Genomic DNA, 15,016 nt, shown 5'->3' on the forward strand with positions numbered 1-15,016 from the left:
ATGCTGCTAATGATCCAACAAGGTCACGCCTCCTTGCCTGCTGTGGTATTATAGTAAGAGAAACCAATACACCCATCCAATAGCAAATGCAACGCAAATATATTCTTAACTAAGAAATTCAGAAGTTTCAGAGTGTTCATAAGATGAAAAATTGGATAAAGCAGCACCTCTGCTGGCTGAGCACGAGCTCTGAAACAACACAAGGAAACTGAAAATTACAGTCATGAGTCAATCCCTGCTGCATGGGACAGTGAACCTCATTTGCCAACCTGACGCCTCATCTAGGGAGGTTTGCTGCCGGGGTTTTGATTTAGGACGCTGTTGAAAGATCGATGCCACTTGTCTGACCCTTGGCCCTGCTACTTTTCCACATAGGTACCAGTGAAGTTGATAAGGAAACCTGGAACAGATCAAGCACAGCTTTGGGGCAATGATCAAGGGAATGTGGCATAGCTGGTCTTCTCTTCAATCATGCTGGTGAAGTAAAAGATCTTGAGAATGAGTGAATGGATCCTGCAAGTCAACAACCGTTTCTGCAGCTGATATTGACAGCAAGAATTCAGCTCCTGTGACCATGGATCTACCATGGCTGCAGTGACCATGACATGGTGGAGTTCAGGACTCCGAAAGGAGGAAAACAACACAAAAAGCTGTATCACAACACTGGAATTCAGAAGAGCAGACTTTAGCCAGCAAAGAGCCACAAGGTTGAAGAAGGGACTGAAGAACCTGTTATATGGGGAGAGACAGAGTTGTGAGTGTTCAGCCTGGGGAAGAGAAGGCTCAGGGGGATCTTATCTACGTGTATAAATATCTGATGGGAGGAAGTGAAGAAGATGGAGCCAAACTCTTTTCAGTGATGCTCAGTGAGAGAACAAAGAGCAACGGGTACAAATTGAAATACATGAAATTCCATCTAGTCATAAGAAAAAAAGTAATTTACCATGAGAGTGGCTGAACACTGGAAGAGTCTGCCCAGAGAGGGTTGTGGAGTCTCCATCTTTGGAGATATTCAAAAACCTACTGGACAACAGAGGAGTCGATTTGAAGAAAGGACTAGATAATCTCTGGAGGCTCTTTCCAACCTCAGTCATTCTGTGATAATAGACTCACTTATTGGCCACCTGTCCACTCATCATCATTAAGTATTTTAACATGGGATTTTCCCAAAAGTGGGAGTTGAAAGGAAATTTCAAGAAGAATGAGTCACTAGCTAAAAAAACTCATCTGAGTTTCAAAAGATGAGCTCCATTCATAAGGAAGCATGGCAGAAAAAACAAGAGTGGTAGGAGTTAGCCCCTACCACTTTTATCATACATTTATTAGTTACTACACTACTTATAAACATTTCAGGCATTGAGACACAAGGCACCAGACAGAAAAGCATGCACATTTCAATACAAATATGGCAAATAGATTACAAAGACACATGCATTCTGCACGTGCTTAAAATCATGTTGTACCACTGACCTTTACTTATAAAACCGTTCATGAAGTGAGTTTACAAAGCTAGAAGTCTTGTGCAATGCATTTATTCTGTATTTGCAGCAGAGCTTAAATAAATAATATAAAAGTCTGGGTTATTCTATTAGCATGAAAGGTACCTGTATTGCTAGCAAATGTGAAGTTACTAAGTGTGTTAAATTATTCAGTGTATTCAGTTTTATAATGCTTAATAAAGCAAGCAAAATATTTGTTATCTACATGAACCATCCTTGCCACTGCTATTTCAGTGTTTATTCTCTAATGCATAATTCCAAAGAACACTGAATGGGAGAATGGCCATTAAACATATCGTGTTTACCACCATTTGAAACCTGCTGATCACTAAAAACTAAAGCTCTGATGACAAAAAAAAAATACCATCCAACACTCTATATAAAAGCAGTTGTACTGTAAAAATAAATAAATGAAGACCTACCCCCCTCCCTCCCCCTAAAAATCCTCGAACACATCCAGAGATGGCAGAACTGGAAGGCAAAGGAAAAGATGACCCATTCAAGCTCTGCTATTTCTATTCACAAATGAGCAGCTCCCCACAGTGAGGAGCCCTTATCCTTTGTAGCGGGAGCTCAGGTTTCCACAGCAATCAAAATAATACAATAATGTATAGTGACAGACACATGGTTTCACATGATATACAAGACTTATAGCTGCAAAAGTAGCAACGTTTTTTCCAGTAGCAGCAATGGTATCAGTTCTTAATTCCTGAATAACAGATGCTTCAGCTGGCAGGGACCATCAGAAAATGGTAGAAAGCCACTAGCACAGAAAGGAACAAGAGTGATTAATAGGTTTGGACCACCCTGGTTTTCAAAACCACTCACAACGATCTGAAGTAAAATGACAATACATTATTAGGTCAGATGAATGCAGCAAAGAAGCCAAAGCAGCAAGCAAGTAAGTATCAAGAACTCCAATGTTTTCTAGCTTCCTGCTCTCTCCAAATTTAAATGATATTGAAAGAAATTGACAGCTCTTATTCTCCAAGGTGTGCCAGCAGAATACATACTTTTGACATTTGCCAGCAGTGCCTACTAAAGAGCTGCATAGTTTAGGCACATTTCCCAACAGCTAAAGGGAACGTCTGTTTTTGCTGTGAGACACTTACATCTCACGGACTATCAAAATAACTGGAACTGATTCATAACTGGGTACCTTTTAGTGATTCTGTCTCAGCTGCATCCTGTTCTAATTAGAGGCTAAGATCCCTGACATCCTCTCTTCCTGAAGTTTCACCCACGAACAACGTGAATAATGTCAGAAATTGCATGGGTTTCCTTAGCTTCCCAGTGGGAGAGGGAAAGAAAATGGAGAACTATAAAACATGGGAGGCAAGGACATCCGCACATTTCTGTCAATGGTGATCACAGCAATTTATCCACCCACCACATGTGGGAGGAGTTTTGGATGTTTTGCTGCTCAGAGCATCATTTCCTTTGGTTGTATGACACAATATACACCTGTTGCTTACTACTTATTTTTAGAAAGAATAAGTTAAATGACATTTTAATCAGGATGGCAGAAAACTTTCTTTCCTGCTAAATTATTTATCTAATCAGCAAATTAAAAGATATAATAACAATTAGAGGACAAATACATAAACAAGCCATGTTTGCAGAGGCTTTTTTTAGTTTAGTTTTTCAAGTTGAAGGAAATAAATGTCATAGCTAAATATTTCTTAAGTAATTTCTTAAATTTCTTAAATTTATTTATTAAATACTTGCTCAAGACATTCTTTGATTTTATGTTATTGTTTACTTCTGTATTCCTATCAGCCCTATACAAGGAAATGTCATTTATTCTGTTTTGGAGTCAAAGGACTAAAAAGGACGAATAGAGGTTTAAAGTAACATTAGAAATAAACTGCAAATTCTCATTTAACACAGTCATTAAGTAAATATTAATGCACTTTCTTATGATCCATTTAATGGAATCTGTGCACACATTAAATTACTTGCATAAATGACAACGATATATCTCTTCAGTTTTCCTTTATAGCTACATATATCATGGCTTTGCTATAAAGCATTATTGCCTATCATCTTTCAAATGTTTTCTATAAAGTAGCCAAATTCAACAATATCTATCCTTTACCCAATGTTCACTCTGATCTAAAGAAAAACATTATTATTCAGATGAACTTAACATGGACTATGTGAATCAATCTTACTGAAGTTTTAGACACGAATTTAGAAAAGCAAAACACTGCAGAGCCTAAGTAAAAAAAGACCAAAACAGAGTATTTGTCACATCAATACTCATGCTATGAAATATGCTTAGAATTAGTTTTGCTTAGGAGTTAAGGCTCCTCTTCTAAGTAGGTAATACAAGATGCGATATTTTACCACCATATGAAAATAACTTTTTAACACGCTTATTTTGATTCCATCTCAGAACACAGAATATGAGTTGAAGCTCAAAATTTTAGTTCAAATCATTTAAAAATACATATTATTACTTTGAAAATGGAAATATAAAGCCAGAATACCTGAAAAATTAATACATCTTCAGCAACTGATACTGTGAGATTTCATGGCCTATTAAACAAGCCAGGAACCTATTCAAGACCAGTTACCTTTTATAGGTGTTATAAAAGGTTATGGGTTTCATTGTTTTATTATTAAAGATGTAGAAGCCCCTGAAATCTTGTCTTCCTAAAAGACTCAAATTATCAAAGCAGTTTAAACTCATTACTTACAAAGTTTGAAACAAACTGCTCAAATGCTTAGATAATTAGTTGAATCAGGTCTCAAGTTTGAACATATTGCGTAGTTCTCCCATGGCGGAGCTCAAATGAATGACAGTAGATATGCAGAGAACAAGAAATCACAGATACAGATTACTATAGAGTGGAATATTAAAGCACATAGTATTATTAACAGTAGTAACAAACCCAAGCCTGGATAAATTATCATAGACTTTATTAGAAGAATAATGACATGCTCAGGATTAGAGAACCGGGCACACACTAGACTTTTCCAACTGAAGGAAAAAATTCGTTCTGGTTACGATAAAAATAAATTTCTTCCAGAAGCCAATATGAATAGTATTAATTCACTGACTAATAGCACACAGAGAATCCCTTTGTTTTGGATGGTGTGCTCTTTCATCCAGTTGTGTTCAGGTTTTATATCTACTCCTACAGTTCATGCACACATGCAACTCCCTGGCAGGAAATCAGATATGCATTGGCAAACCAATGGAACTAGTTCTGTCCTTCAAGAAATATCTATTTACTACGTTTGAAAATACAGCAGCAATTTTAAGATGATTTGACATTCCTGAGCAAGAATTTTTTCACCTTCATGAGCTGGGATGCCTTTTAAGCTTGAAGACTTTTATTCAGTATCTTTTTTTTTCAAAAACACATTGACTTTGCCTTTAAATTGAGGATAGTAACCTTTATTTCATTTTAATGGCAAATATAGAAAAGTTTATTACACAGCAGAAAGGATTATTTCTCTATAACAAGGTTTGAGAAGCTGCTAGTGCATCATATAAAAACAGTTATTAAAACTACATATTGTGCCTGCTCAGCAGCTATATTTCAGATCCCATCATAAGCTTAAATTTTCCTTTTCTCATAATTACTGCAAGTTTTTGCATGCATTTATGAATCACATCCCACACAATGATTAAATCTTAAGAGTTAAATAAAATGAGTAAGAAATAGATTTTTGGCTGACAATCTATACAGAAAAATATAAAATACTAATCCAATGTGAGCAGTGATAACTGAAAGGTCCATAACCCTTGCATTAAAACAATATAAAATTTAGTTATATGCTTAGGAAAAAGCCCATTTTAAGCTCTAGGGCAGAGATATTTAACCCTCAAAATAGTTGCTGTATTGAAAATATTAACTGATGGAATGACTTTTAATTACAACAGTACCTATACTTCCTCCTCATGCATACACCCATTCATCCTACCAAGAGAAGAGATGAACAAAAGGGAAAAATGCTGAAAACGGTTATTTTTGCACAGAAAATTTAATAACAGCTTTGATCTCCATTTACTAGGGACAGGGGAGACCTTCTGCGTTGCTTTTCACCATTCAAGTTATTTTTAAAAAGCCTACTACTTTAAAATCAAAATAAAATGTATGAATTTCATGTTTGCACATCTTCATCACTAAACAGTGTTTTAGAGAGATGAATTTTGGCATGAAGACTGCATATAAATTGCTGTCAAACTCCAGGTGTTCTGTCCTAAAGGAAATCAGGTCTAACAGGAATTAGACCATATAAATTCCTAAGTATTTTTCAGATGTAGAGCTTATATTACCAAATAATTTCAGTACTTTTGAAAACTTCAAATGCTTTCTGATGTAGTGCACCGGATTGCATTTGAGGAAATATATAAATAAATTAATAACAACATAAAGCATATCTGTCCCTTATGCCTTCTCTCTGACAGTGCCTGCTTCTGCTGATGCTGCTGTCCAGAAAGTCCCTCTAAGGCAGTGCAGAGGACACTGAAGAGCCCAACATGAAGGGAGGAAGAAGACACCAACAGTTTTCCATACTTTGCTATCTAGTCCTGCACCTCATATATCAGAAGTAAATGAGAAAAGACAGTATCCCCTATACTTCTCATGAAGGAAGTATGGTCTGAAGCTGAAATGTATCCCTAGCATACTTTTATGAATTCCTAGCATTACCCACACAACCCCCGCACACACATATATATGTGTGTGTATCTATATATTTTTCAGAATCTGTAAACAGTAAATTGCACTGATATAGATAAGCAACATCCATCCATGCAGTCTTGTGTCATCTGGCTGTTAAAATTATTCCATTTTATCTTACATCCCAAAGAATGCCTTCACTGAGATGAGGAGTCAGCCTCCTTCTTATTCACAAATCAACTGTTTCCCTATAGAGCTGCTCAAAAATACTGCCCTGCCCCTTGCAAATTTAGAAAAGAAATGACAGAAGCATTAATCGCTTAATAATTCCCATTTGCTGTCTCTGAACACATACATGCAGCTTTCCTGCTCAGTAACCTAAAAAAAAAAAAAAACCCACAAAAAATCCAAAACCAACACAAAACCCCCACAAATAAACAAACAAAAGAATCAAACAAACCACACAAAAAACCTCAAACCAATACAAAAGAAAACCACATAAACTCACACACTTCCACCTGAAGGATTCCATATTGATCTTTGATACGGACAGTAGCCTCCAGATTCCTAATAAGCTAACTGAGTAACAATATTGCAGAAGAACTAGAGATCAGGAAATGCCTCAGCTCAGAGTACACAAACTCATATTAGACTATCCTGCTCTAAAAAGCTTAAAAACAGAGAATGTAAAATCAGAGGAGAAAAGGTTAAAGATTATGATATAACAATAGATCAGTTAAAAGTGGCATTTAAAAAAAAAATAACTAAAAACACCAAAGAAAGGGGACATACACACACACGAGGTAATAGTAGAATGCCAGGGAAAAAAAGACAAATGTGGAGAGCAAAAGACTGAAGAATGACATACACTGAGAGCGAGAGGCAGGCATGTCCCATTTAAAATAAGACTGAGACATGTTCTTTGCTGGTTCCTAGCAAAATGAAACTCTGACTCCCAGTGTAACACTCCCTTGAGAAGTCTCTCTACCTTTACTCTGAAGCTCGGAGGCTCAAGGAATGAATACACCACATGTATAAATCACACAAATATAACACAAATATTCACAAATTTTTTAAAAATAATAAAAAAATTAAAACGAGTACTCTTGCACAGTTCCACATTGCACCGATAGTCTTTAACCAGAATCTCATACTTGGAGACAGTTAGTGATGTCTTTTCTTGAATTCTTGGTTACCAGATGAACACCTGAAGCTTTTGAGAGGACCGAAGATGGAGTAATCCTTTGCAAGATCACTCCACTGCAGCTTTGTAAAGATTTGCAAATAGGTGATAAGAACCACCAGCTCTTCCAGATCCATTAGGATGAAACCAGAAAAGAGACTCTAAACCAGTCACAAACATTTCATTTTTTTCCAAAAATGAGACGTAAGAGAAAGGCTCAACGGAATAAAATTTCAGAGTTTGGCTTAACCCAAAATCAAACCCCCTTGAAATCCAGCATGGAATTGACTGTAATATTTGAATAGGGTATTTCTCGAAAAGCAAAATATTTTGGAACAGATAACATTGGGATTTGATGAATCAAGACCATGTCTCTCCAAAGCAATCTGAGAAGACTGAAGTAGACATACGAATGACCAGTAGATATGAATGAGATAGAAGACCTTACAATAGCCACTTAGATGAATCTTACCTTAGAGAAAAAAAAGCTGAATTTTGTGGTTTTGAATTGTAATTCAGTTGAACAGAGAAATACATGTCTATGTTTCATTTTCATTTTTTTCAGAATTATTCTTGTATGCCTTTACCCAACCATTACAAGTTCTGTGTCTTATATTCAACTTTGTCAGTTTGGACTGTGCCTCCAAATGAATTTGAATTGCACACATTACCTGCTTTCTTCTTCAACAATGAAGAGGATATTCCCTAAAAATGACACCGGTCTAGATGATCTGAAGCTGATATGACAAATTAGTTCCTTATTTGTGCCATCTGATGAAAGAACAATATCTTTTCCTTCTGGGAACTGTATCGAAAAAGGGTAAATCCTGTCACCATCTTCGAGTTCAAGCTCTGGAAGTTCAACTTGAATTTGTGATTGCCTGTGTTAAAAATAAATAGTAACGGTGTTTGTGCTCACAGGATGACAGTAAGAAAGTTGATTCACACATATACGAAACTGCTCTTCAAGGTTAAATACAGAAGAATAACTTCAGTTTTGAAGTATAAGTCAAGTGAAACCAACTCCTTTAGCTAACTCCTTTAACTAACTCCTAAGTCCTTTAGCATTTAGGTGCTAGTTTGTTCTCTAGATATGTATCTGAACATTTTATACCGACCCACTGTAGTTCAACACCCAAATGAAGAGCGATTTCTACTAACCGTGCTACAAAGGGCATAAATATTACTTCCTTACTTCAGGTTTCCTAAACTTAAAGCTTTCATTAATATTGATTAAACTGCATTAGTGCACAACAAGGTAAAGCAAGTTATAAAATAAAGTAAGTTTTCCCTTAACAGGGGAAATTCATGAAGATACTTAGGATGCTTTTCCCAGTTATGCAATTTTAAGTTCCAGTTATTAAATAAGAATGGCAGTCAGTCCAGTCCATATGGAATCCTTTCATTTCCAACCACTGAGTTACTGACAATAAACAAATTACTTGATAAATTACTACAACTCAAATGAGATAAGACAAAAGTAATTTGAAGGTGAAGTTCATTTCATTAATTTACGGCAACTTAAAGAGTTTTGCTCCAATTCTTCTGGTATTGAAATAATACCTACATAGGCATAACAAACTCTTTAGTAATTATAAATAGAAAAAAATTATATTAGAGACCAGAAAAGCATATTTTGACACATATGTACACAAGAGTGCTTGGAAGGATAAAAATATTAAGATTTATATCAAACTGGTGCTGGGTTATGCTACATAATATGAAGACTACCAAAGGGCTCTCTTGTAATAAAATTTCAATGACAGGATAAAGTGGGTGATCCACAGAAAAATGAAAAACATATGGATTATTTATTATATTAAGTGACAGGATTAAAACATTTGTGCTGTCCTCTTTGGTACTAAAATCTTGTTTAAAAAAAAAAAAACAAAAAAAAACCTACCTAACCAATTGTCCAAACAACAGCTAGAATTCAAAACAGTACTTTATAATCCGTGGAGAAAATGAAACAGAAAGATTTTATCTGATCACAATGCAAAAAAATAAATAAGACTATGATCTTAGTATCCAGATAAAGTTAACAATAAATCCTGGTCAGACTCTCTTATTAATCTTCATGCTATTCAAAGTAATTTCAAAAGCATTCACTTTTGATGGTCACTTTACGAAGCAGAAATGTTTTGAGGACAGAACAAGGGCTTGTTGAATGTACAGCAATATTCATTACATTAATTTTCTCTCAAATACGCAAACTCTTTACTTTGCGAGCAGAAAATTAATACTAACCTTCACAAACAAAAATTGGAAGAGAACAAAAATTTTTCAGGATTTCTGTAATAAATTTATTTTGAGATCTTTACCTTAAAAAATCTTGTGGAATGATATTGATGGCTGCTTCAGATTTCACATCCAGAGGAACTGGCATCAGCATTAAAAATGGAGGATCAAAATTTATCTTTGGTGACTTCATAGTGCCAGACAAAGCTATTTTGTAATATGATGGATTATCATTTAGACACACTGACATTTCAGATATGTATGTCCCAGGACAAGCTGTTAATACCAAAAAAAAAAAAAGGAAAAATATAAACTGCACCACAAAATCATATTGCCATAAATATATGCAACTAAAAGAGTTACAGTAAGAAGTTTTGGGTTGGTGTTTTGGGTGGTTTGGGTTTTTTTTATTAAATCATTGGTAGTGCTTTCTTAATCAAAATGTAGCTTAACATACAGTGAATGTTGTATCAGAAGAATTCTTTATTAAAAAAAAAAAGCTTAAAACAGTTAAATTGTTGCCTGAGGCAAACCAGAAATCTTTTTTAAATTTGTCAGAAGTTTTTTGAAGTTTGAATTCTTCTTTACTGTATTAATATTCTTTTATAGATAACATCAATGTAATGCTTCTCAGAATTTTAAGAATTGCAGTCATATCATAAATTACACTAATTAACGTAGAGAATGTGAATTTTAAAAAGGAATAAATATCAGAAGCGTCTGACTGCCAAGACAAGAAAAAGTTGGTTCCTTTCAAGACGGCAATCACTACATTTTAACAGATGACTTTAAAACCTATACTGCTGCCAAGTCAGCAGGACAGGTTCTACGCTTCAGAGAGCATCTCCCATTTCTTTGTGTTCTGCCCCTTCTCACGCCATCTTGCTAACTGCTGCAAGGCAGTTTTCTCTAGGATGGAAAAGCACATCTTCTTTTACTGATACAGGGAGGAAGGTGCTTCCTTCTGCAACCATTATACTATCAAAATCATGTTCCAAACCATGCTGGGCTGTTTACCAAATTTTCAGTTATTCCCACCTGCTGAAGAGCTAGCAAAATGAAGGCTAACTAATGAACACCTCTTATATTTAGAAACAAATCTGTATGACATGTTGTAAGACAATCCAAAAGCTTTAATCTTTTCACTTTCAAGAAAAACACCTTTCCCTTTGATTCCCCTCTATCATCAGACTAGTAAGTTTGGAAACATCCTCACCTAATATTTAGGAAGGAAAGAGACAGCCAAACACATAATTTTGTATTTTATGTGCCTGTATGAGCACATATGTGTCACTGCAATCAAAATACATGTGACAAGCCCTTCTGATATTAGCTCAGATAACTATTTTCACAGTCTGAGAAAGTGTTGTCATTGTTTATATACACAAAGAACAAAATGTAGTGTCTTCAAAGTATTTTGTCTTATTCCCTCCTCATAAGAGCCAATTCCTTCATGGAGATGATAATTGAAGAGTTCCATGGAAGCCTGTCAGCTCACCAGAACATGGGCTGTGGATCCCTTCGTTTCAGACCAGAAAACATGAAACTGGCAAAGTAAAAACCAGATGAAAGGGGAACTTGCTGCAGTGTTTGCAGCATCTGGCTAATTCCCTGTCAAATGGAAATCAATTTTAGGAGACAATACTGCTGAGAAGGCTAAGAAGCTTGTGTTTCTAGGTTTTGATACAGCAAGAACACATCTTTTTCTGGCACTTAGCCCTTTTATGAGGGAAAAGTGAGAGAGCATCAGAAAAGGTCATGGAGACATAAGAAGAGCCAAAAAAGATATTTTTGACATGCTTGTTAGAAAAGATGTTCTATACAAGTTACTCCCATATACAAGCTAAACAGTCTACTGTCCTACAGCTGTGCTCTAACTAAACCATATTTCTGGCATCCTATCTTCATACATATGTACGACCTACGGTAAAGGAAAGTGAAAGGCCATAACCAATAAATGTCATAGGGATGGAACATCAGAAAGGAAAAAAGAAATAGAGCACCATATGTCAGTACCAAAAATATGCAATTTTCAATAATTCACATTTTAAAATATTCGTATCAAGCATAGATCCAAAGTTAAACTTCCAAAAGTTAGGAAAGAATAGTGTTATGCTTTCCTCATACAAACTTTTCATCCCTACGGTACATAACAGTTCTAACAAATCTATTAACTACACGACCATATCTGTTTGCCATAGAATCCCTGACTCGCTCAGAAGGCAGAACAGACAGTGCTTATTCCGCATCACTGATCATTCTGTGTGTGGCTCCACACATTTACTAACATCAAAATTCTGCATATTATGTAAGCCAATAATTTATTGCTTATGTCAGAAACACCAGGATGTGATACAGTCCTCATTTTAAACAGACACAAAGACAAAATAAAAAAGTGAATGACTCCATTAAGTTTTGTTCATTAGTTTGTAATGCTGACAACCAATGTTTTGAGGATATTTCATGTTAAATAAATTACTTCAAAATTAATGAGAATTACGTCCTGAACTAACAGTGGAAGTCATGAATCTATTCTATTAATAACACCTTTCATGACTACTGTCAAAGCTTGTGCTGCTGTTACCATTCTGATATACCACCATTAATTTCTATAGGGCAAACAACAAGCAGTCCAGCAGATGTGAAAATTTTCCTGAGGTAGATTTGACAGTATTTACAAATCTGCTAATCTAAATTGGTCAAGGGCTAACAAAATCTGTAGAATTACATGGGAAATTTCCCCTTTGTCTTTTCTAGATATATTTATTAGGGAAAATAAGCATTCATTGCCTTACCTTAGAAAAAATTCTGAACAAAGGAGCACAGCTTCTCAAAGTACATAACACAGAATCACAGAATCATTTAGGTTGGAAAAGACCTTTAAGCTTATCACGTCCAACCATTAACATAGCACTGCCAAGTCCACCACTAAACTATGTCCCTAAGTGCCATGCCTACGCGTCATTTAAACACCTCCAGGGATGGTGACCCAACCACTTCCCTGGGCAGCCTCTTGCAATGCTTGATAACCCTTTCAGTGAATAAATTTTTCCTAATATCCAATCTAAACTTCCCCTGGTGCAACTTGACACCCTCTCCTCTCATCCTATTGCTTGTTACTTAGGAGAAGAGACCAACACCCACCTTGCTACAACCTCCTTATTCATTATCTCCTTCATTTTCTAATTTGCGTTAGAAAGCCCATCCAGTTCAGAGCACCTTACTCCCTAGCATGCTATCCTGGAACTATGCTTTATGCAGATTCCTTGTTAACAGAAACATAAACAGATTATATTTCTGCTGAAAGACAATTTTATACATATGCAAGTTCTCCTCCCAATACTGCTCACACAGTTCTGGAGGAGAAATATTTCAAGTACCTTCACCTTCCACTCTACCTGTTTCAGTTGCAATTTAAACCAGCAGTAAAAGCTAGTTTGAACAGCCACCTCTTTAGGGATTTCCATATTCCTTGTTCCTCTCTAGGAGCACAAATCTAATTTTTTACGTTTGTGGTTTTTTTTTCTTTTTCCCCAGAAATCTTACAGGTATAATCACATGGTTTTTGATCTTTTGAGAGTGGGTGGAAAGAAAGTAAATTCACCATCTGCTCTTCTCACCCTCTTAAGTATTAGACTGTTATTTTACACTTGTCTCTCAACTAAACATTTTTAGCTCCATTGCCTTGGACTTTCCAATAATTCATGCCTTATTGCATATATACACCTTCAGGAGAGTAAATGGGTGCCAATGAAGAATTTGCATACACTAAAATACAGACTTCAAAGCAGAAAAGTCACAGGTAGTTAAAACAAAGGTAAGCCCTACAAAAAATGAACAACAAAAAAAAATCAAAAGTAAACTAATCATTTCTCCACAGAAACTGTTATAGGGCATGGTTATTTAATATCTTTCTGTTGCAGAAAAAAAATCCTAGAAGATGGAGGTCATGATGGTCATCTGTGCCCATTACATAATCATCACATCTTTCAGGGATACCGAACTCCTGGTAACTCACAGGTGCATTTGTGAGTATTTTTCCACACAGGATCCCAGAGCACAGGTTTATTGTAATTTACTATGCTGCAGATAAGATTTTTCATATCACAATAAGATATAGTGAAATTTTTCATATACTGTTAATGCATTATACTATAGTACAGCAGAAAAGGATCATATTAATATACCTTCAGTTCTTCAGAATCTCTATTAAATTTAGTATACTTTTTTAACATCATATCAGGTAGCATCATATTACCACGCATTATACAAACTCTTGCATTTATTTTAATGCTGTAGCTTACTATAGCATTTTGCACTCTCATTATAATAAATATTGGGGCATATTTACACAAATTACTCTAATGCACACTCAAAGTTCATTTTAAGGTTTGTTCACCCTCACATACTCCAACTTTTCAGTACAAACCTATGAAGGTGATTAGCACACCATATTCACTAACCAGATCTCCTATGTGGGTTTTGACGTTATCTAATGTTCTCTTACAAGAAAGAGTAATTATATTCAGTGAAGGTATATCACAAGTAGGCTATAAATCATGGGAAAATACTTAGAACATCAAATTAAGGGCAAATTATTTTTACAGTTGTTTATGATTTTCTGGAAATAAAGGATATGGGAACACAGCAAAAATACTAATAATTTCACATTACAATTATCAGTCATATTTATGCATACACACGTCTGCATTTACACATACAATTCATTGAGAAATTCAAAATATTGGCTTTTCTTTGTATGCTGTTCCCTGCTTCACAGTCTTTGCAACACCCAAGCAATACATTCTCATGAGGTAAACACCTAAATAGAATAAACATCATATGGATGATCATTTCACCTATTCATTATCACATGATCCCCCTCCATCTGCTCGACAATAGTATTAGAAAATTTCTTAAACTTCCTGTCTTAAATGCCATAGAGGCACTTAGAAGAAGAAAAAAATGAGACTCTATGCTCATCTGGGCCCTAAAAATCACCAGATATGCATAAATACATATTTATCCTTTTTATCTTCCAAGTCTAATATGGCCCTGGGCAATTTTCTTTTCCCAGCTATATACGTCAACCTAATCAATGCAAAATGAGGCTATTATATCTCCTATTAAGAGAATATGTTTCTCAAAGTCAAAGCAGACAAAAATGTTAATTACTTGCGAAGAACATGTATCATTTTATTTTATTCTAACCATAAGCACACCCTGCAAAAATATTTATTAGAATACCTTCTCAAAGTTACAAAACTTACTTAGCAGGCTTTATTATCTGAAATACTGTAGAAAAAAATATGATATCCTATTGAAAGCAAAGTAGAAATTTATGAAACGAGAAAAAAATGTTCGAAAGAAACAGAGTTACAGTAAACTATATGTGTATTTATTAATTACTTCTCCCAGAACAACAGAAGGTTATGAGTGATTGTTTTTCACTTTCCAAC

General features: G+C 35.2%; 1 protein-coding gene across 1 annotated transcript in view; it reads right to left on the reverse strand.

Moving 5' to 3' along the window:
* Nucleotides 1-9,750, reverse strand: part of CHDC2 (calponin homology domain containing 2) — a 52,001-nt gene extending 42,251 nt beyond the window's left edge. Inside the window, exons 1-2 of the mRNA XM_009888363.1 lie at nt 9,641-9,750; nt 7,991-8,200 (exon numbers count right to left, since the gene is read on the reverse strand). Coding sequence (XP_009886665.1) covers nt 7,991-8,200; nt 9,641-9,750 — 320 coding nt within the window. The remainder of the gene's footprint in view (nt 1-7,990; nt 8,201-9,640) is intronic.
* Nucleotides 9,751-15,016: the final 5,266 nt, after the last annotated feature.

The sequence above is a fragment of the Charadrius vociferus genome, unplaced genomic scaffold (genome assembly GCF_000708025.1).
Source record: "Charadrius vociferus isolate BGI_N301 unplaced genomic scaffold, ASM70802v2 scaffold206, whole genome shotgun sequence".
In the NCBI taxonomy this organism is placed as follows: Eukaryota; Metazoa; Chordata; class Aves; order Charadriiformes; family Charadriidae; genus Charadrius; species Charadrius vociferus.